This window comes from Xenopus tropicalis, chromosome 4 (assembly GCF_000004195.4).
Source record: "Xenopus tropicalis strain Nigerian chromosome 4, UCB_Xtro_10.0, whole genome shotgun sequence".
Classification (NCBI taxonomy): Eukaryota; Metazoa; Chordata; class Amphibia; order Anura; family Pipidae; genus Xenopus; species Xenopus tropicalis.
Window position 1 is genome coordinate 19,222,823 of NC_030680.2, and position 21,441 is coordinate 19,244,263.

Sequence of the window (21,441 nt, forward strand, 5' to 3'; positions counted from 1 at the left end):
AGATTGCTTTATTTGCAGACCAGCCAAGGCCTGACAGACTGGATGAACAAAACCTCGCTGACCTTTGCCCACGTTCGCTCTGCCTCTAGTGCTGCCTGCCACACACTACTTTGCTGGCTGTTTGCACTGCAGAAAAATAAACACTTTGCACTAAAGTTGTTTACATAAGATTGGAGAAAAGCTTGTGGATTTCCCCCTAGTAGGGGCTAAAGGAAGCAAATGTGCTACCTATAGAAAAAGATTTTTCTAAGGCCAGACTATGAAATATAATTCACAGGTTGAAAACATAAAATACCATTTGCCTGGGCTATGAAACACTGGTGTGTGGCCTAACATGGCTTGTTACTAGTTCATCCCTACTTGTGACTAATACTTGCACTTGTAATGTACTATGAGATGGGCACACATAGTCTTGATATTTAATGCCTACAAAATAGGCCCTTTCTGCAGAAAAATATATTTTCTGTTTAATCAACGTACAGAGACTTAGGGGCCATTCATTAAACCACAAATTTTTTTTTTTGGAGAAAAAAAATCGAATTTTTTCTAACTTATAGAACTTTTCATAATGCCCATGATAATTTTGTTAAAGACTACGACTAGGGCTGGGCGATATACCGTTTAATACCGAATACCGGTGTTTTTTTTTTTAAAACTATATTAATTTTTCAGATACCGCAATACCGGGGTGTCAGGGAACTCACCCGTGTGGCCCGGTCTCGCGCGCCTCCTTACGTGCGCACGCACGTACATGTCAAAGCGTGCACGCCCATGACGCGCTGACGGCGCCGGTTCTGCGCATGCGTGGGGGGTATTTAAAGCTATCAAACGCCTCCTCCCATGCTATGTTGTCTGCGGCCTTGCCTGGGAAACTAAGCCTGCCTGATTTACCTTACGACTTTCTGTTGCCGATTCTTCGCTTCCCTGACTCTGATTTTCAATACTGCAGTAATTATTCTCTAATTTATTAGGAAATGGGGTTAACACCTAATCATGCATGGAAAAAAATACCGTCAAATACCGTGACACCGATATAATTTTGAAAAATACTGTGATATAAATTTTTGGTCATACCGCCCAGCTCTAACTACGACCATTTCAGAATTCATTCAAGCTTTCATTCAAGCTTTTGGCCAGGTTGGATCTATCGAGTGCCATTGAGCCCTATGGGAGGCTTCCAAAATCATACATTGAAGGTTTCAAAGCCAGAAAGGTTTTTACGTCAATTAAGAACGTCTGGATCTGAAGATTTCGTGCCTTTCGGAATGCAACCACAATATTTTCGTACGACCGATAAAAGAATTTTGATAACATTTTCGAAGATCAGAACTTATTGTGGTTGCTCTGAATTTTTTCCAATCCTGATTTTAACCACCAAAAAATTGTGGTTTCATGAATGGGCCCCTAAATCTGGAAGTACATTATAAAATCTGCTTGGATCATGAAGACAGAGCTTCGGGTGAGGACTTCGGCGAAGTCCATGTAACACTCTCAGAGTGCTGTATGTTAACGAGCTGGCGTGGTCCTTGATCTGACGGGAAAATCAACATCTGGCTTATTTTTGTCCAGATATCAGCTTAAATTTACCTGTTTATGGCCACCTTTATAAATGGTCCAGTTTGTATAAATAAAAAAGAACAGCAATGGTTAACACTGTCTTGGGTTTCAATTCAAGTCAGGGCAAGGTTTTTTTATGTTCTCCCCATGCTAACGTGAGTTTTCAGATGGGAATTCCAGTTTCTTCCAACAGGTTAACTGGCTCCTGATAATGCTGGTCCTAGTGTGTATGAGAAGCCCCTCTGGCATTTGCCAGAATCCACAGATTGTCAATTGGAGGCCTGGGGGACACTGACTCCAGAGAACTATTGCTCTGCAAACTTACAATGTTATTGATAATTTTTGTTTCTTATTTTTCTATTTAGTTTCTCTTCTATTCATATTTGAGTCTCTCATACAAACCACTGCCTGGTTGCTAAGGTAAACAAGACCCTAGCTACAAGATACCTGCTAAAATTCCCAACTGCAGAGCCGCTGAACAAAAAGCTAAATAACTAAAAACCATAACAAATTAAAACCAATTGCAAATTGACTCTGAAAATCAATGTCTATGCCATACCAAAATTGCCATCAAAACTGAAAGATGTTATAACACCCACCACTTGAGAGTTGGCCAAAGTGTCCATGGAAATAGCCAATTACTGCTCCGAAAATCCCAATGACTCCCAACTGAGTGAGGGAGGAAGCCAGTATCTGGAAATATAAAAATAGACCACTTGCTAAACTTACCTGACATTTTCCTTCTGATTGGGTGGCTTTACGTGAGGCAGGAAGAATCTGTGGCTCTTGGCTGACATCTCTAGTGGCATTGTTTTTGATAAGTCGTAATAGTGGCCAAATCTTGAGGACAATATGGGAAGGGCCTGTAAAACATGGTAGTAAATGTGACTTTTCAAATTTTAATAGACAGAATATGTTTCTGAAGCAACATTATACCAGAGTAGAATAGCAGTATATATAACTGTATAATATAATAAAGCCATAAATATCCTGTAAATTATATTATTATAAATGGTCCTCAGTGATGTAATTCACATGCCTCACTGAAACTTGTGTATTATATAGTGAATAATGTACTCCCTATTGTAAAATATCAGGATACTATATCAGGATAGTATAATTCACAGAGGAGTTATTCAACAGAAAGCAGGGTTATGCAAAAGAAAGCAGGGTTTGTTTATCCCTATGTCTGACGCTTCTTAAGTCCTCATCACTTCCGCGCATAACTTGAACTTGCGGTTTCCGCAGACAGAAATAATTTCTGCTCTTTTATTACCATCTCCTGCCTGACTGTCGTTTATTAACACCTTGGAATTCAAAATTAGGTATCCAGAGACTCTGTCCGACGAACCCAAAACCAATTATGAAAGGGTCTGTTTCTGGTCTATAATCTGCCTTTTATCCGGATTACCAATCAGAATGTTTTCACTGCAATCTCTGGAAGAGCTCATCTTTTTATTGTGTTGGTCCAAGCCCCCTTCATGTTTAAGAAAGGCCCTGACTAACTGAACTTTGATCTGATGTCTTCATTGAGGAGAACTCCGGGGTTGCTTATTTCACATGCTAATCCTTAGCTCAGGCTCAAGAGAAGTTAGTGAAGACACCAAAAGAAAAGAAAAACAAGAAGAAGAAACGAGTAGTTTTCTCCCCCCCCCCCCTTTCTGGATATTCTTTGGGAATCCTGGGGCACATTGCTGAGATTAATTCATGCTGGTCCATGGATTAAGGTAGATGATAACCTCTTTTGATTGAGGAGAAAAGAGTATGGTTCTTACAAACTGGGTGGAGACCAGGATTTAGGCCAAAAGAAACACCATGCAATAAAGGCCTGTTCTATGTCAGATGTCTCTGAATAGCTCCTCAATGTACTCAATTCCCAGGCCTGGCAGGGAAGCTTGCAAAGACCTACCTGAATCAAGTAAGCATGAATAATCTGTCTTAACAGAGTCCTGGTGAAAAGAGAAAGAGACATGGAGACCGAGCGACTTAACACCGGTCAACTCTGAATTCCTACGAGCCAAGCGGCAGAAAGGCATTAAACTGGCAGCACAAGCAGAGATACTGTCAATGCATAAATACTGGTGGCTTTCAATGAAGGTGCGCCCAGGGGTGACCATAGAGGTAACAGGGCAGGAATGCTAAAATGAAAGTGGCTTTCACTCAAGTGCGTCACTCGCTGAACAAAGAAAATGTGTAAATTTGGTTGATGTTCACTTTATTTTTCCATTATATTTATCACCCTATCTACTCAAAGGGGCAGATTTAGGAGCAGTCTGATTTTCATGGTTTCAGGAGTTTTTGAATTCATTTTCTCTAAAACTACAAATGGCGAGTGATTTATTTCAACAGCCTTTTAAAAAAAAAAAAAAAACATGAATGAAAAAAGACGTGAAAAAAATGTGAAAAACACACATTTTTGGTATTGTCACACAAATGACAGTGTCAAAAAAACCCTGAAAACCTCGAAGCAGACAAAGATCTTCCAGCTATTGGCTTCTATATGATCTCGACAGCCTTTAGATGGCGTGTTTTTTCTTTTGGATTTGTCACAGTTTTGTTGCATAATAAATGGCAAAAAAAGAAATCACATTTTTTTCAGAACCAAATCATATTTTTATAGTAATTGCCTCCTTATTTATAGATCAGAAGGAGCTGAGTATGCATGGATGCTGTCCATTTTTGTGCGGCACCAATGTGTTGGTCCAGGTTGCTCTGAAGAATAGAAAAAGGTGCATGAATGGACATTAGGAAAGCCTGCGATCCTGGATGAGGTGGTTCAGAGGTGCCTCCAGTGGGCTGTCGATTGCCGCAACTGATTTGCCCCAGGCATATAGTATACTCATCAGTGACGCCATGGCAACACAAATATAAGGGCAATAGCATGCATTGCAACTTTTGGCCGATTAACCAAAATACTTTGCATCTGTATCAGTTAATCCCATGTCAATATGCATCCCCCTAATTACAGTTCCCTGTATTGCAATGTTCCTAAAGGCACCTGAACCTACGGCACACACCCTTTATAGGAGTCTTTGGTATATCCAGTTCGACCAGTCTGTATATAATGTCTTGATTGCCAGTACAAGGTCTGTGCAGTACGGTTCATTACATTTCACATATCCAATTGATGGGGCTAATACTTAGGGGCTGATTTACTAACCCACGAATCCGACCCGAATTGGAAAAGTTCCGACTTGAAAACGAACATTTTGCGACTTTTTCGTATGTTTTGGGATTTTTTCGGATTCTTTACGAATTTTTCGTTACCAATACGATTTTTGCGTAAAAACGCAAGTTTTTCGTATCCATTACGAAAGTTGCGTAAAAAGTTGCGCATTTTTCGCAGCGTTAAAACTTACGCGAAAAGTTGCGCATTTTTCGTAGCGTTAAAACTTAACGCTACGAAAAATGCGCAACTTTTCGCGTAAGTTTTAACGCTACGAAAAATGCGCAACTTTCGTAATGGATACGAAAAACTTGCGTTTTTACGCAAAAATCGTATTGGTAACGTAAAATTCGTAAAGAATCCGAAAAAATCGCAAAACATACGAAAAAATCGCAAAATACCGATCATTACGAAAAAAACGCAATCGGACTCATTTCGACCCGTTCGTGGGTAAGTAAATCAGCCCCTTAGTCACAGGCTCTCGCCTCTCCTATCACAGGGTCAGTTTCTGCATACCTGCCTATAGGGGCAAAGCCATACATCAGAATTTGTGCCGCTTAAAGCTATTTGCCAACATTTCACCCCCCATGAGGCTAAGTCTTGTTTGCTAACCAGAAATTTGTTTGGATAGTGGGATTTTTTGCAACCTCCAGGCCTTTCCTATATACTCACCTAGTGGCAACACACACCTAAAAGCTATGTTAGCAAAGTAAGGACTGCATGGCCAAAGGTTCCACCTACTGGGTAACACCAGGTATTGCAGGTATGAAAGCATTATGGCAGCTTCCACGACTGAAATCAAATTGCATGTAAAAGAGTAGCACAGTTGCATTTAAAGTAACTCAAGGTCATTAACATTATCTGTTCTTCTCTAAATGCATTCAGCTAGAGTAAACAAGCGTATAGTCTGTTGGATCCAGTGCCAAGTGACATAAAAATGTCTCACTTATACTCAATTATAGCTCAGGGTAATGCATACATTACAGGGGTTGTTCAACTTTGATTTAACTTTTAGACAAATATTCTAAGACAATTTGCAACTGGACTTCGTTTTTTATTATTTGTGGTATTTCAATCATTTCACTTTTGTTTAGGAACTCTTCAATTTGGAGTTTAAGCAGTTATCTGGTTGCTAGGGTTCAAAACACCTTAGCAACCAGAAGTGGTTTGAATAGGAGACTGGTATATGAAAAGGCGAGGACCTGAATAGAAAAATAATACAAAGTAACAATAACAATAACATTGTAGCCTCACAGAGCAATTGTTTTTTGGGAGCTGGGGTCAGAAAAAGAAGGCAAATAATTAAGCAACTATAAAAAATAAGTAATGAAGACTAATAAGTATAGGGATGCTGACCCTCCCCCAACAAAATACAAGCTCATCAGTTGGAAACAGGTAAACATAACCTATTCATAGCCTTGGTGGGGTAACACCGTTGTCCCTTAATTTTTTTGGTCTGTGCCCGACTGAGGATCTTGTATCCTATCAAATACTGACCTGGGGAATGCTGAATTATTCCTATAAATTTGATATTTTATCCAATTTGCAAAACTTTCCTGTTAGTCAAAAAAATTTGTAATAAACTTTGCAGTGACTAAATCTTCCCATGGGACATTAGCCTTATGGGCTCAGAGGACTTATTGGTATAACACAATTATTTTATTGCATGTTGATTAGTGGAGAAACTTGTTTTTGTAACAGAGCCGCTCATACAGATACATGCATATTGTGACCACCTTGATTAACATTTCGGGGGGATACACCCTCCCTTCGTCAGGATCAAAGTTTCTCCTTCCTTCATCAGGAGAAACAAGTGGATTAGTGAAGAAACTCCACAGAATACAAGTTGGACCACTCTCCTCATACACATGGTTAAGGCAGGGATTTATTAGTACAGTGTTAGGTATGAGTACAATTACCTGAGTAACAACAAGTAGGTTAGAGCCCAGCATTGGGTCAGGTTGGGTTGGGTGATCTGCCCATATGTGATATTACTAAAAGAGTCACACTGCAAGCTCTGGGGGCTCTGGGGACTTTTTTATCTGCATTCTGGCTGGATCTGATACCCTGAGGAAGATGCCTTAGTGCGGGTCAGTGGGAGCAAATCTGAGGAACTAGATCACATGACTCTAATGCAGGTCACTAGCCAACCAAAAGGTTTCAGGGCAACTGTTTTGAGACTAAATGTAAGCATGTTATGCAAAAGATGAGACAAAAATAGCCAAAATAATGCAAAGGTTATGTATTGTTGTGTATTGTTATGTATTGTTGTGTATTGGCTTAAGATTTCGGATCATTCCAGTACAAGCATGACAAAGGAACTTGAATGTTCACTTTTGATTTATTTCTCAATAAAAAGAAACTAGGAAGCAGCGCTCCTCAGAAATGGAAAATGGCTCTTTGACTTTTATTGATGGCCATGGATAGGTCTAATGTCCAAGGGAGGCAATAAAAAAATTATTAAGTACTCCAATTAGCATTGAGCAATCAAAGAAACATCAAAATTAGACTGTGAGGTGTGATGGCCCCACATACCCCCAGGAAGCAACACCTAAATAAGAGGTAGGAAATAGACTGATTGCTCTTGAGGCTGTTTGTACTGGCACATCCCCATATGCATGTCTTCTACAATACAGGCGTGTACAGGTCTGTACAATCCCTTATAAAAAACAAACATGCCAAATGCTTCCTTTATCTTGTTCCAAACCTATTTCTGGGTAAGGTTCTCATGTTTTGTCAGCAGCCGCCACTAAGTACTTTTGTTTTGAAAATTGCAAGAACAGAAGTGTCTGATAGAATGCCAAGCATCTTGGGTATCCTTGATTTAAAAGGCCGAGGGTCACATGTGCTTTGTAATAGTCTACAGCATGTTGGATTGGGCAAGTGGCTTTTATCCGCTGTCAGCTTGTATGTGTGAGTGCGGCTAGATACACGGCGGAGCGGGTAGCCTAAGGAGATCCGTAACACAGACACGCAGCACTAACTGCTCAAGAAGAAGTGACCATTGGGCTTGCTCCTTGCCTGCTGCCTTCCCAGCGATTAGCTTCTAGTGACAGTGAAGCTGATGCAATCTCAAGTGCTTACTTTACTTATTACGCACATGGTTAAGCAAGTCAACAGCGTGCTTCAGTACTTTCACTAGAGGGATTTAATAAGCACTGCTCATTCAACCTTTCAAGCTCTCTAAGGAGAGATCTGTTTAGAAATATGTTCAATGTAAACACAGATCTTGGGTGACTTATCCTATTGTGGAATGTGACACCTTCGGTGATAGAGCATTCAAATACTCATGCCAGAACCACTGCCCTCCAGTCGTTGTAAAATACAGTTCCCAGAATTCTCTGTCAGACATCATAGCTAGAAGGCAAACAAATGTCCTGCTTTATGGGCCACCTTTTCAGGGCCCAGAGACCTATAACTTGCCCCTGTCCTCATCAGGCAGCGTTCTATTCAAGAGGAGCAAGCGGGTGGAGGCATATGGCATCTCTTCTCTTGTGCATCATTTAGGATAAAGACACAGAAAGCTACTAGTAGCAGCTACGTTTTCATGGCTACTGAATGCCAGAAAATCCCCTGCCATAGACAATACTGAGAATTGCCTCTGCTAAAACACACGTAGAGACTGTTATCAGTAAATGATCAGCATTGTCTATTTTAGTAGCCACGACAAGTAACTGCTACTAGTAGCTCCGTGTGTCTTCACCCTTAGATGAGTGAGTTACGTAACATCAAGGAGGGAATCAGGGCTGTAGATGTGACTGTTAGACCTCCTTCTACTCAGAGAACACTGGTGCAGTACCTTATAAAGCCACCTTACAATGAGTGGATAAAGTTATATTATGAATGATGAATAGAGAATATGTATAAATGTTCCATGCAACTTAGGATATCATTGTTTTCTCTTTATGACAGCAGGAAAGGGTAACTACTCATAACTTAAAAGGAAAACAATACCCCCAAGCAATGTAGATTACTATAAAAATATATTGCACACAACACTCATATGTTATTCATCTAAATAAACCTTTTTCATAAAAATATACTTTTCTATTAGTATGTGCCATTGGGTAATCCTAAATAGAAAACTGCAATTTTATGTACTAAGGGCCGCCCCCTGGGATCATAGGATTCACAGTGCACACAAACCAAGGCACACATACATGCTGGGCCCCATCAGCCAATTAATGAACAGAATTATGTCTTTATTCCACTTTACTTCCTGTCAGCTGATCTCTGAGGGAGCACACAGCCCATCACTAAATGGCGGCTCAAGGGAAAAGATGTAAAAGGGCAATATTTACTGATATATATATTGCAGTTTGATAAGATTATTTAATAGGCCACTTAATATGATATAAACTATCTGTTGGTAAAGTGTTCATTCTGGGGGTATAAATTTACCTCCATTTTTGGCATATTCTGGTAGCGCCACGCAATCTTCATCATGTCTTGGGAATCCTCCACATGTCCAAAAGCTTCCTTTGTGCTCTTTGGGTCATTTTGCCTCAGAATTTCATCAGTGAGAGGAGCTGGAAGATCCTGCAATAAAAGAACAACATGTTCAGAAAGAATTTAGAATTATAAGTGCCTCTGACACTCAAAAAACAGATTAATTTAAATACATATGTACAGCACCAAGAACAATGGGTCGTGACGTTACTTTTTGACAGTCTAGAACACTGCTGTCCCACTTCTTCTATGCGGTAAGCAGATTATTTGATATATGTAATTTTTGAAGGCTAAATTATAGCAACATTATGATGTCCTTCAAAGAAATCTGTGGGACTTTTGAGATTTGGAGCCATTGGGCAAGCTGCAAAACATTCACAATAGTACTTCCTTACATATCTATGGACCCTATTGGTCAGGTGATAATTGCTTAAAAATGAGGCACTGAGCCCCGGCAAAACTCAAGCAATTACCATTAATGCCAAATAAGGGGCAGCTAGAATGCTTGAAACCACCAAGGGCACCCAAGGAAGGCTCCTGCCCTTGTTCGTCCCCCAGTAGGGTGATGAGTGGGGGGGCTTCATACTCCTTCCCCCACTTGTCTCCACTGTGCTTTAGCCAGAGTTAAAAAGGGCCCAAACTAGAGGAAAGGTAGACAGAAGAGGTATGTGCCTATCACCCCCCTTCACCATTAAACCCTAGGCATGTGCCTCATCTGCCCACCCCTAGTTCTAGCCCTGCTCCATGTGTGCCATTGCTCTAATTGCTCCATTTTAAAGGGCATGTAAACCCTACATTTTCCTACCATGTATATAAGTTAGGCAATCTTCCCTACCCAAACCACACCATTTCTACTGAATCCCTCCATTTCCCAGTTCCATCACATTTTCCAAAACCAAATACAGGTATCGGATCCCTTATCCGGAAACCCATTATCCAGAAAGCTCCGAATTACGGAAAGCCTGTCTCCCATAGACTCCATTTTAATCAAATAATATAGAATTTTAAAACTGATTTCCTTTTTCTCTGTAGTAATAAAACAGTAACTTGTAATTGATCCCAACTAAGATATAAATAATCCTTATTGGATGCAAAACAATCCTATGGGGTTTAATTAATGTTTTGTTGATTTTTTAGTAGGCTTAAGGTATGGAGATCCAAATTACGGAAAGATCCCTTATCCGGAATACCCTTGGTCCCGAGCATTCTGGATAATGGGTCCTATACCTGTAGTAGCTTTCACCCGGAGGCCATTTATGTTTCACACATCTTTAGTGACATTTAAATCTGCAAGTAACACATGTGCGCCGCAAAGTTCATGGAATGAAAAAAGCAGGCTTACAAAGGCAGAACTTACATTGCTAAAAAGTCCTGCTTAGATTGAGCACTGTAATGGTTAAGCTGAGCTCAGGAGAGGGGTTAGGAAAACAATAGGAACACACAGCTAGAGCAAAGTTCTTTTGGGAACCAACAATGCCATCTCTTCATTGGCTGCTAGACTGGATGATGTGTTTGGTAACATGAGTTAAGAACTGAGCATGCTCAGTAGCCAACAGCCAAAGTCAATTCCTAAGGGAGGGGGCCGAGAGGGTTAAAGGAGGAGAAGGAATCCCAAGTGAGTGCTGCAGCCTTACTATTATACTTTGAACAACAGGAGTTGAAGGTATTGAAAGATTTCAAAAAGGCTGATTACATTTTTTGTGGGGGTTTACGCCTCCTTTAAGGTATAAAAACCCTCTTAAGTCCCAGATCCCATGGTTTGCATTTCAAATATATAACAACATTGTTTTAGTTTGCTGCTAGCTTGAATACTGAGAGCTTTGCCTTTAATAAATCGGCACCCCAACCGCCGGCATTTCATGCTAACAGCAGTATTGCTGAACAGATCCAAAACAAAACCAGCTGATCAGCGCGCCCAGAAATGAGAATATGAGCGGTTTGCAGCAGATGAGTTGGGGCGAATCCTTTGTAATTGTCTTTCATAATTAAATGCTTGCCTAGTTCTAAATGGTTCTAAATGTCTTGATTGAATGCAAAGATCCAACCAGTCTCGTTATTTTGATTAATATCTAACCACATTCATAACAGATGAGAGGAAATGTATGGTATTTAAGCTTTCAAAAAGTTATCCAAGCAGTAACAATTGTAAAAGTGGTACCCAGACATTAGGGAAAATACAGCTGAAAAACACAGAATTAAAGAAATATTGTATTTTTAAAGGCTAAAATATCCCATTTAATTATATCTTAGTGGGAGGGGGTGGTTAAGACACGATCCAGTTATTCTCTGTACATCTAAAGTGTCTTTTAGTCAGAACTAGCATTGGAGGGACATTATAGAGAATCGGGAATAAATTCAAGTTTTACATTGCTTTTGTTTTTAGAAGAATTGCTCATCAGAGCAACAATGGCTCCTCCCACTCACATGAATAAAGGCAAGCTGGCATACTGTCTATTTAGGTTCTTTGAGTATTCACTTGCGTAAATATAGAGGAAGCAGACCCCACGGTCATGGGTGGGCCCAGGGGACGGGCAGGCCATGTGGTCTGCATCCTCTATAGTGATATAGGGGAATTCTGCCTCCCCAGAAGCCACTCTCCTACCTGCAGCTGGGGAGCAGGGTAAGCAGATGCGTGGGGCAGCCACAAGCCTCAATGTCTAGAAGTGATAATGTTCAAGGTAAATCCACAACAACAAATATACAACTACTACAATAATGCAACCACAGGCGGTACAATGGTTCAGGGGTTAGCGCTGCCATGAACAGTGAATACAGAAGTCATTAACACAATGTACATAATTAATTATGGAACAACTTTGGCTTTTTTTTTTTCCGGGTGGGTTTGGACCCACAACTGGTACAAGTTGGTCAAGTTTGTAGACAATGATAAAACCCTCCAGGCTGCTTGGTGACTGCTTGGCACACATTAACAGCAGATCTTACCAATTATATACAGGTACGTCCCATGACCCCATTCCAAACACACCTATTTACGCCTTTACACACCCCCATACCATAAAACACTGCCCACTTCCACTGCCACTCCATTTTAGGTCAGGGATGCAAAACAATGCGACCATTGGAAGGTATGAGATTAGTCATGGATATTACTGTCTAATGTGAGACTGCACCGAAGCCTGCACCCAATGAAACCCAATGGTGGCAGAGGTGGGTGGGACTTTGCAGGAGGGGCCTGATGGCTGTCTAGTTCCACTTCTGTACCCCACTTGTTGCTATTTATTTACAGCTATCAACATTCCTGGACAGATGGAAGGTGCCAGATGAACAGATTATTTGCTGGCATATAGGGGCAGAGGCTTGACAAAATTTGGTCTTTTGCCCAATGGCACATGAGGTAATTGTAAACGTCTTTCACTTACTTGAGTATTAAAGTTATTACCTGTAGTCTGTTGCTGAACTATATATACAGTTTGGTAATTTCCCTATGGGACCAAACTGTAAATTATATCCTTATAAACAGTGCTTACTGATGTCATCAGTTATAATTGGAGCTTAGTGACTCACTGAAACTTGTATATTATAATAAATAAAGAACTCCCTCTTGTAAAATATGAGGATATTAGAAGGCCTTGTGCTTTTATATAGTTATGGAATTCCTTGATGACTTATAACAGGGGTTACTTTATTAACTATACATACAGATATATATATATATATTTATATATATATAGCTTAGTGTTAAAATAAGCACAGCTATTTACAGAGCGCTGCACATGGCTTGTTTTAGTTCAGTCCAACTCCAGTTCTCCTATGAAGAATTTTCAAAATGATAATTAAATTAAAAGTGGCTTTTAAACACCTTATTAATGCAATTAAGTCGCTTAATAGCTTTGTGTGTAACAAAGGATACATTTCTATAGTTTAATTCTAATCTTGTATGGTAATTATTGCTCTTCCTTTTTATCTCTTTGAGCAGTGGAGCCGTGTTGGCAGCAATTAGTATGAATCAAACTACCATGAAGTCTGCTGCCTTCAGTTACCTACCAGTAGGCTTGCAGCACGGAGAGAGAGAGAGGGGGTTCATAAAGTCCCCTTGGGAATGTTGTGTAAATGGGGAAACAAAAAATGAAAGTGAAATACAACCTATGCATAAACAGAGTATATTTTCCATTTATTTTAAAGCTATGAGGTACAGGGTGCAGGCGAATCCCATCACTTTTATCATCAATATAGCTGATGCATGTATATATAGCCTGTATTTGCTTTATGATGGCTGAACTTCAGCAACACTCAATATACTTTTAAATCAGGTATTATCCTGTTTTTCATTCACAGCAGGGTTTTTCCCAAACAAAGAGCTTTCCATTTCACACATTGCTAAAACAAACTGACCCACTGGCAGCCTGAATACCTCGGAAACTTTTTGACAGTGCCTCAGCCACTAATAGGGTAACGTAATCCAGAAAAATTACAGTATTTAACACTCAACTTAGCATTTCTTCTCAGCTCTCCCAGCTGCACCTCCTACTTCCTGGACATGGAGCTCACTCACAGCCCCTCCACCTTCCTGGACATGGAGCTCACTCACAGTCCCTCCACCTTCCTGGACATGGAGCTCACTCACAGCCCCTCCACCTTCCTGGACATGGAGCTCACTCACAGCCCCTCCACCTTCCTGGACATGGAGCTCACTCACTGCCCCTCCACCTTCCTGGACATGGAGCTCACTCACAGCCCCTCCACCTTTCTGGACATGGAGCTCACTCACGGCCCCTCCACCTTCCTGGACATGGAGCTCACTCACAGCCCCTCCACCTTTCTGGACATGGAGCTCACTCACAGCCCCTCCACCCTCCTGGACATGGAGCTCACTCACAGCCCCTCCACCTTCCTGGACATGGAGCTCACTCACAGCCCCTCCACCTTCCTGGATATGGAGCTCACTCACAGCCCCTCCACCTTCCTGGACATGGAGCTCACTCACAGCCCCTCCACCTTCCTGGACATGGAGCTCACTCACAGCCCCTCCACCTTCCTGGACATGGAGCTCACTCACAGCCCCTCCACCTTCCTGGACATGGAGCTCACTCACAGCCCCTCCACCTTCCTGCAGGTGATGTCACATCAATCCCAATACCAGGCATGTAGAGATACGTGGCAACCACTGGTCTAGCGGTCTTTGCCCACACATTGCCCTGTGGTGGGTCACGTGGTACATTTGACTTTTCCCCAAACATAAAGGAAAAGAAAGAACACATAGATGTACGAAGTGTATAGACTCACCAGTAGAAACATTAGGTTTGGGTGCCAAAGCCAAAACCTGCAGCCAGAGGGAGAGCATTAGACCATTTCAGAAAAAATTAACAGGCATTCAGAAATTCCAACACGACGGGCAAATAAAGCAAAAAGCATATTTTATTAAGTTTACATGCGCTGAAAGTAGCAACAGGCCAACTCTATACCATCCGAGCACCGTTTCTCACTCTGCACCATCCCATGTCTGTGACTGGCAATATGGCATTCCGCAACACTTTATGTAAGCATGCTTGTGCCAGCCCAACATAGATAGGGTGGTGTAGGTAATCATTGTGCCACAGTGAATCAGCTTGGTCTTGTGTTGGGTTGGTGTGGGTTGAATATATTTCAGCCTGTGCATTACAACTGTACTGGCTTTTCCATCCTCAGTTAACACAGCCCCTGTTACTGAACACAATTGCTCAACGGATACAGCATTGTGAGAGAGACATACATTCACTTTAGGCTAAAGCAAAGGCCTTTCCACAGGCGATTCCCTTTTTTTCCGGTAGAATGGCATTTCAGAGAGATTAGTCGTCAATTTTTTGCGGGCGACTAATGTCGTGGGGCATTAGCCTTAGCGCCTTTACAACTACATATATACACAAACACACATACAAACTAGGGATGCACTAAACCCAGTTTGTTGGGTTCGGCCGAACCCCCGAATCCATCCCAAGGGATTTGGCCGAATACCGAAAAGAATTCGAATTAGTATTTATGACCTGGAAGGGGTAAAAGTGGGTGCACGCAAAGCACCCTGCTAATTTTTTTTCACTTCCGTGTTTACACTGACATGTAACCCTTCCAAATCCTAATTAGTGTATGCTAATTTATGCTTATTAGGACTTGGTTCAGCCAAAACCGGGGATTCTGCTGCATCCGAACCCTGCCAAAAAAGGCAGAATCCTGGCTTCGGTGTATCCCTAATACAAACTTATGCAGTTTCACTTATATTACTATCTAACTTCCCCTTTCAGCCAGGTATGGTAACACACAGTTAAGGTCCCCATACATGGGCCGATAGTAGCTGCTGATATCAGTCCCTTGGACCGATTCGGCAGCTAATTGGCCCGTGTATGGGCAGAAACGAGCGGCCTGGCTGACCGATATCTGGCCTGAAATTGGGCAGATATCGATCGGGCAGGTTAGAAAATCCAGTCGGATCGGGGACCGCATCGGCTCGTTGATGCGGTCCCCGAACCGACTGCCCCATGGCCGCAAATGTAATTCGATCGTTTGGTCCCAGGGCCTAACGATCGGATTATAATTTTTTTTAGCTCCTTGCTACCCGATATCGCCCACCCGTAGGTGGGGATATTGGGTGAAGATCCGCTCGCTTGGTGACATCGCCAAGCGAGCGGATCTTATAGTGTATGGGGACCTTTAGACTAGGCACAACACATACAAGAAATCTTAGAAGGGAGGCATTTGCCAAAGAACAAACGAATGCCCCACTGTGCCCAGTGGCTGCCGACACAGACTCAAGGTAAACTGTATTTTCCTTTAATGCAATTACACATTCCAAAAGACAAAGTGAATGCGTTTCCCAGGTGTGCGGCTGCTCATGGTTAAATGATCCTTTGTCCTCCCAGTAACACCTGCACGCCACTGCGATATCTGCTTGTCTCTGTTACACAGCGCGGGGGCCCTCAGCCCCTCTCTCTGCTGATTACGACTCCGGATCCTGAGTTAGCCAAAGTCCCAAAGCTGGCCGGTGTTTCGAAGTTTCTTGCCCGCTGCGACCAGAGACCCACCTGTTGCTGTCACTTTGTGACTTCTTCTTGCTGCTGAAAACCTTGTCATTTGCAGGTTGGAAATCTCGGGAGGGGATTAACTGTTTCACACCAGTCACCTTTAATGTCGCAAGCGAAGCGAGAGGTGCAAGGTATTTCCCCAAGCGTGCAGCACCTAGTGAAACTCTTTTCTTCTCCAATAAACAATGGCTCATTTCAATTTCCAACGCACGGTGTGGATCCGACTGCTCATCTGCAAGCAGGGAGCTTAATGATCTGTGTACAGCGAGTGTGCCGTGGATTCTGGCGCCGTGGGAAATCAGCGCACTTAAGAAACAACATCAGTATAGATATTATAGGTTTCCAGTGGTTTTTATAGTTACTTTTGTAAATGTAATTGCTGTTGTGAGCGGTGTTCCTTTTTATGCACTGCTGGTTCTGGCTCTTGGAACAAAGGTGCGGAAGTCATGCTTATTCAAAGGTCTGTCGGCCGGCCTCTGCAACATTGTTTCAAAAGTCAAAATACTTAGGTAAAGGAAAATGATTCCCCCAAACTTTTTTAGTAGTACGTGCTATTGGGTAATCCTAAACAGATAATTGCCATTTTAAGAATTAGGAGCCGCTTCTAGTGCACACAAACAAACCAAGGACACACATACATGGGCCACATGAGCCAATGAATAATAAATATTCATTCTGGGGGTATAGTTTTCCTTTAAGAAAACAGAAAAGCACAGCAAGACCTTTTGTGGGTCGAAAATTTTCCCACCCACACCCATTGAAACCCCCCCCCCTTTTCTCAACCTATGCCTGACCTGGGCCGTGGTTGAGAAGAGAATTTTCTGGCATAAGCAATTGGGGGGCATCCAGTAACTCTGAAGTATTGAAAAGTGCCCGTATGGCAGGGATCCCCAACCTTTTTTTACCCGTGAGCCACGTTCAAATGTAAATAGAGTTGGGGAGCAACACAAGCATGATAAATGTACCTGGGGTTTGGTAACCCCTATGTTGACTGAATGCCTACAGGAGGCTTTATTTGTTAGTACACATGGCTTTTATTTAACCAAAGCTTGCATTCTAACCAAGAATTAAAAAATGAGCACCTGCTTTGAGGCCACTGGGAGCAACATGTTGCTTGTGAGCCACTGGTTGGGGATCACTGCCGTATGGCATGAAACGCATAGGGCCAGAAGAAATGTGGAACTTTTAACATACTTTTCAAGAAAGACTTTCTTTTAACTTTTTTTGTGGCCCTTTGGAGTACCTGGATCCCATCCTCCCCCCCATTGCAAATACTAGTTATCCGCTCGCTGAGCTAAGGGTCAGTGACTAGTGCACCTGGACCATGGTTTCATGTGGTGAGCGCTCTTCTACTGTGCCCCCTGTGCCCTGTTTTGTTAGATAAGGGAATTTTCTGCCTGAACCCAACCCAAGCCCACCCCAACTGCTCTACCACCCACCAACAAAGAAGGAGCCCAGGTGCTTCCACAAATAAAGTCACATGTGCTGTGGGTGGGGAGTTTAACCGGCACCTGACCCAGAACCAATGTGCAGCCAATTTGTCGGCCCGAAACCACCCCAGGGGTAAACCCCACACATATTGGTAGTAACTGGCATTACTACAAGAATGGACCCAGGGAGTTAGGTTCTCGGGTGGGCCCAAGGAGACCCAGTCTGACACTGACAGCAAAAGGCAAACATCAAACACAGTGGTCTCTGCCCTGACCAGAGGAGGAAACACTATTATCAGAGTAAAATCAAAACGTATCCATATAAATTTCACCTGAAATGTTCCCATTTATTACTGGAAGAAGCAGCTTCTTTCTTAAGCCCACTAAAGGGCACTGAATCACTTACAGACCATTGCTGGTACCATTCAGGCTACATTCCCTCCTGCCATTAAAGCTCAGACACTGGAATATATAAATGGATTATCACACATTTTTTTCCTTCTTTATTGGACACAAACTGCTATTCTAAACAAGCGCCATCCATAAAGCTCAGTGACCCCTAAAGAATCTGCACGGCCGTCTTAAGTGACTTTTTAAGGCTCCATATGGGTTATTTAGTCCATAAATGCTGCCATCAATACTTAAAGATGCTAAATAACAGGTAAATGTACAGACAGACAGTCTGTGTATAACAATCTTTGCTGCAACTTTGTAGCTAAATTGACTTCCTCGGATACATTTTCATCAAAGTTTGACGCATAATCCCGGCTGAACGGAGAAGACTCCAATATTAAAAATCCGCGCTTTAAATTGTTTGCTTCAAAGAAGATTGTTTCTGCTTCACGGAGTCCCCCGAATCTCAAGCAGTGACTGTGAATAGGGCTGCCGGCGCACACCACCTTTATTTGGTTTATCTGGAGGCTTCCAAATCTCTCAAGTAACTCACAAGAGCGCATAATCCCCCCTGTCTAAGCCATAAAAGAAACAGCGGCTACAGGCTACAAAACCTGCTCTAATTACAAATAAAAAGAGAAAGCATGATAAATGGTATAAGTCGAGAGATGGGCTCCAGTTCAGGGCAGAGGAAACTCGTACATTTAGGGCCATATTGAATTTTGCCATTCAGAGTACTTATCATGCAGGTGAATGAGCGGTGCGGCCAATGCACTTTGCTTCCTCCACTTCTGCTCAAAACCAGCAGTGCAGAGAACAGCCAGGCAATTGCTGCTTTTAACAGCAATTACATTACAAATACTATTAAATCCATCAGACATTTTTTTATCCAGCAACCACTGCTTTCAAGTTATGAAGCTTATCCAGAAACCTGTTATCCAGAAAGTTCTGAATTACGGAGAGGCCGTCTCCCATAGACTCCATTACAGGCAATTAGTTCTAATTTTTAAAATGATTTCCTATTTCTCTGTAATAATAAAACAGTACCTTTTACTTGATAGCAACTAAGATATAATTACCCCTTATTGGGGCAGAACAGTCCTATTGGGTTTATTTAATCATTAAATGATTCCCTTTTCTCTGTAATAATAAAACAGTACCTGTACTTGATTCCAACTAAGATATAATTACCCCTTATTGGGGCAGAACAGCCCTATTGGGTTTATTTAATGGTTAAATTATTCCCTTTTCTCTGTAATAATAAAACAGTACCTGTACTTGATCCCAACTAAGATATAATTACCCCTTATTGGGGGCAGAACAGCCCTATTGGGTTTATTTCATGGTTAAATGATTCCCTTTTCTCTGTAATAATAAAACAGTACCTGTACTTGATCCCAACTAAGATATAATTACCCCTTATTGGAGGCAAAACAGCCCTATTGGGTTTATTCAATATTTAAATGATTATTAGCAGACTTAAATTGTGGAGATCCAAATTACAGAAAGATCCCTTATCCGGAAAACCCCAGGTCCCGAGCATTCTGGATAACAGGTTCCATACCTGTATAAGAATTATTTGCATGAAGCATTCAGTTGCCTTCTCTGCTTAGACAACACAAGTACCATAATGCACATGATTATTTTAACCCCCCTCCATAGTATTTTATGCCCATAGAAAACCAGTAGTAATTGCCACGTAGGGTGTGGTTTACTGCAGGGCAACCCTAATGCTATGGCTGCACTTTAGAACAAAAAAAAAAAACAGTACAGTTTCAGTGGTTTGTAACCCCAACACTTTTAATTTCTGCACTAGAAAATGCCCAAAGCCATCATCTTTCTAATTCCCCCTCTCCTCCTTGTTTTCAGTTCTGGAGGGCATTATAATATTCATCTAATAAATCCCCAGCACTTAATAAAGCTTAACCTCCCACCCCAGTAATCTTAATGAGATACGCTATATAATGCCACCATATTCCTTCTTAATCTTCTTTACAATAGCTATTATGCAGTTATTCTGTAGTTAATCTGTGTTGTTCTTGGAATCCCTCTTTAATACTCCCATTGAGGACTGATGATCTTACAGACAGCTGAAACAAACCCCAGGTCCTTAATATTTAATTAGGTTCATTATTTTGGTACTGAAGATAAATAACAGATCACAAATATATACAGGTATGGGGTCCCTTATCCGGAAACCTATTATCCAGAAAGCTCAGAATTACGGAAAGCCTGTCTCCCACAGACTCCATTTTAATCAAATAATTCAGACTTTTAAAACTGATTTCCTTTTTCTCTGTAATAATACAACAGTACCTTGTATTTGATCCCAACTAAGATATAATGACCCCTTATTGGGGGCAGAACAGTCCTATTGGGTTTATTTAATGGTTAAATAATTCCCTTTTCTCTGTAATAATAAAACAGTACCTGTACTTGATCCCAACTAAGATATAATTACCCCTTATTGGGGCAGAACAGCCCTATTGGGTTTATTTAATGGTTAAATGTTTCCCTTTTCTCTGTAATAATAAAATAGTACCTGTACTTGATCCCAACTAAGATATAATTACCCCTTATTGGGGGCAGAACAGCCCTATTGGGTTTATTTAATGGTTAAATGATTCCCTTTTCTCTGTAATAATAAAACAGTATCTGTACTTGATCCCAACTAAGATATAATTACCCCTTATTGGGGGCAGAACAGCCCTATTGGGTTTATTTCATGGTTAAATGATTGCCTTTTCTCTGTAATAATAAAACAGTACCTGTACTTGATCCCAACTAAGATATAATTACCCCTTATTGGGGGCAGAACAGCCCTATTGGGTTTATTTAATGGTTAAATGATTCCCTTTTCTCTGTAATAATAAAACAGTACCTGTACTTGATCCCAACTAAGATATAATTACCCCTTATTAGGGGCAGAACAGCCCTATTGGGTTTATTTCATGGTTAAATGATTCTCTTTTCTCTGTAATAATAAAACAGTACCTGTACTTGATCCCAACTAAGATATACATAATCCTTATTGGAGCCAAAACAATCATATTGGGTTTAATTCATGTTTTATTGATTTTTTAGTAGACTTAAGGGATGGAGATCTAAATTACGGAAATTTAATGTTTAAATTATTTTTTTAATAGACTTAAGGTAGAAGATCTTAATAACGGAAAGATCCCGTATCCTGAAAAACCCAGGTCCCAAGCATTCTGGATAAGGGGTCCCATACCTGTATATATATATATATATATATATATATATATATATATATTACTATCCTATAATTATATAGCGCCAGCATATTATGCAGTGTATACAGAGATTCACCATCATTCCCATTAGTTCCTGCCCCAATGGAGCTTACAATTTCCCTAGCCAATTAACCTGCCTGTATGTTTTCAGTATATGGGAGGAAACCCGAGTCCCCAGA

The 21,441-nt window shown here is 41.3% G+C and overlaps 1 protein-coding gene across 2 annotated transcripts in view; it reads right to left on the reverse strand.

Moving 5' to 3' along the window:
* The window catches only part of elp4 (elongator acetyltransferase complex subunit 4), a 171,887-nt gene that overhangs the window by 124,615 nt on the left and 25,831 nt on the right, over positions 1-21,441 (reverse strand). For both annotated transcript variants that reach the window (XM_002938709.5, XM_031900519.1), the window contains exons 4-5: positions 9,125-9,262; positions 2,287-2,420 (exon numbers count right to left, since the gene is read on the reverse strand). In XM_002938709.5, coding sequence (XP_002938755.1) covers positions 2,287-2,420; positions 9,125-9,262 — 272 coding nt within the window. The remainder of the gene's footprint in view (positions 1-2,286; positions 2,421-9,124; positions 9,263-21,441) is intronic.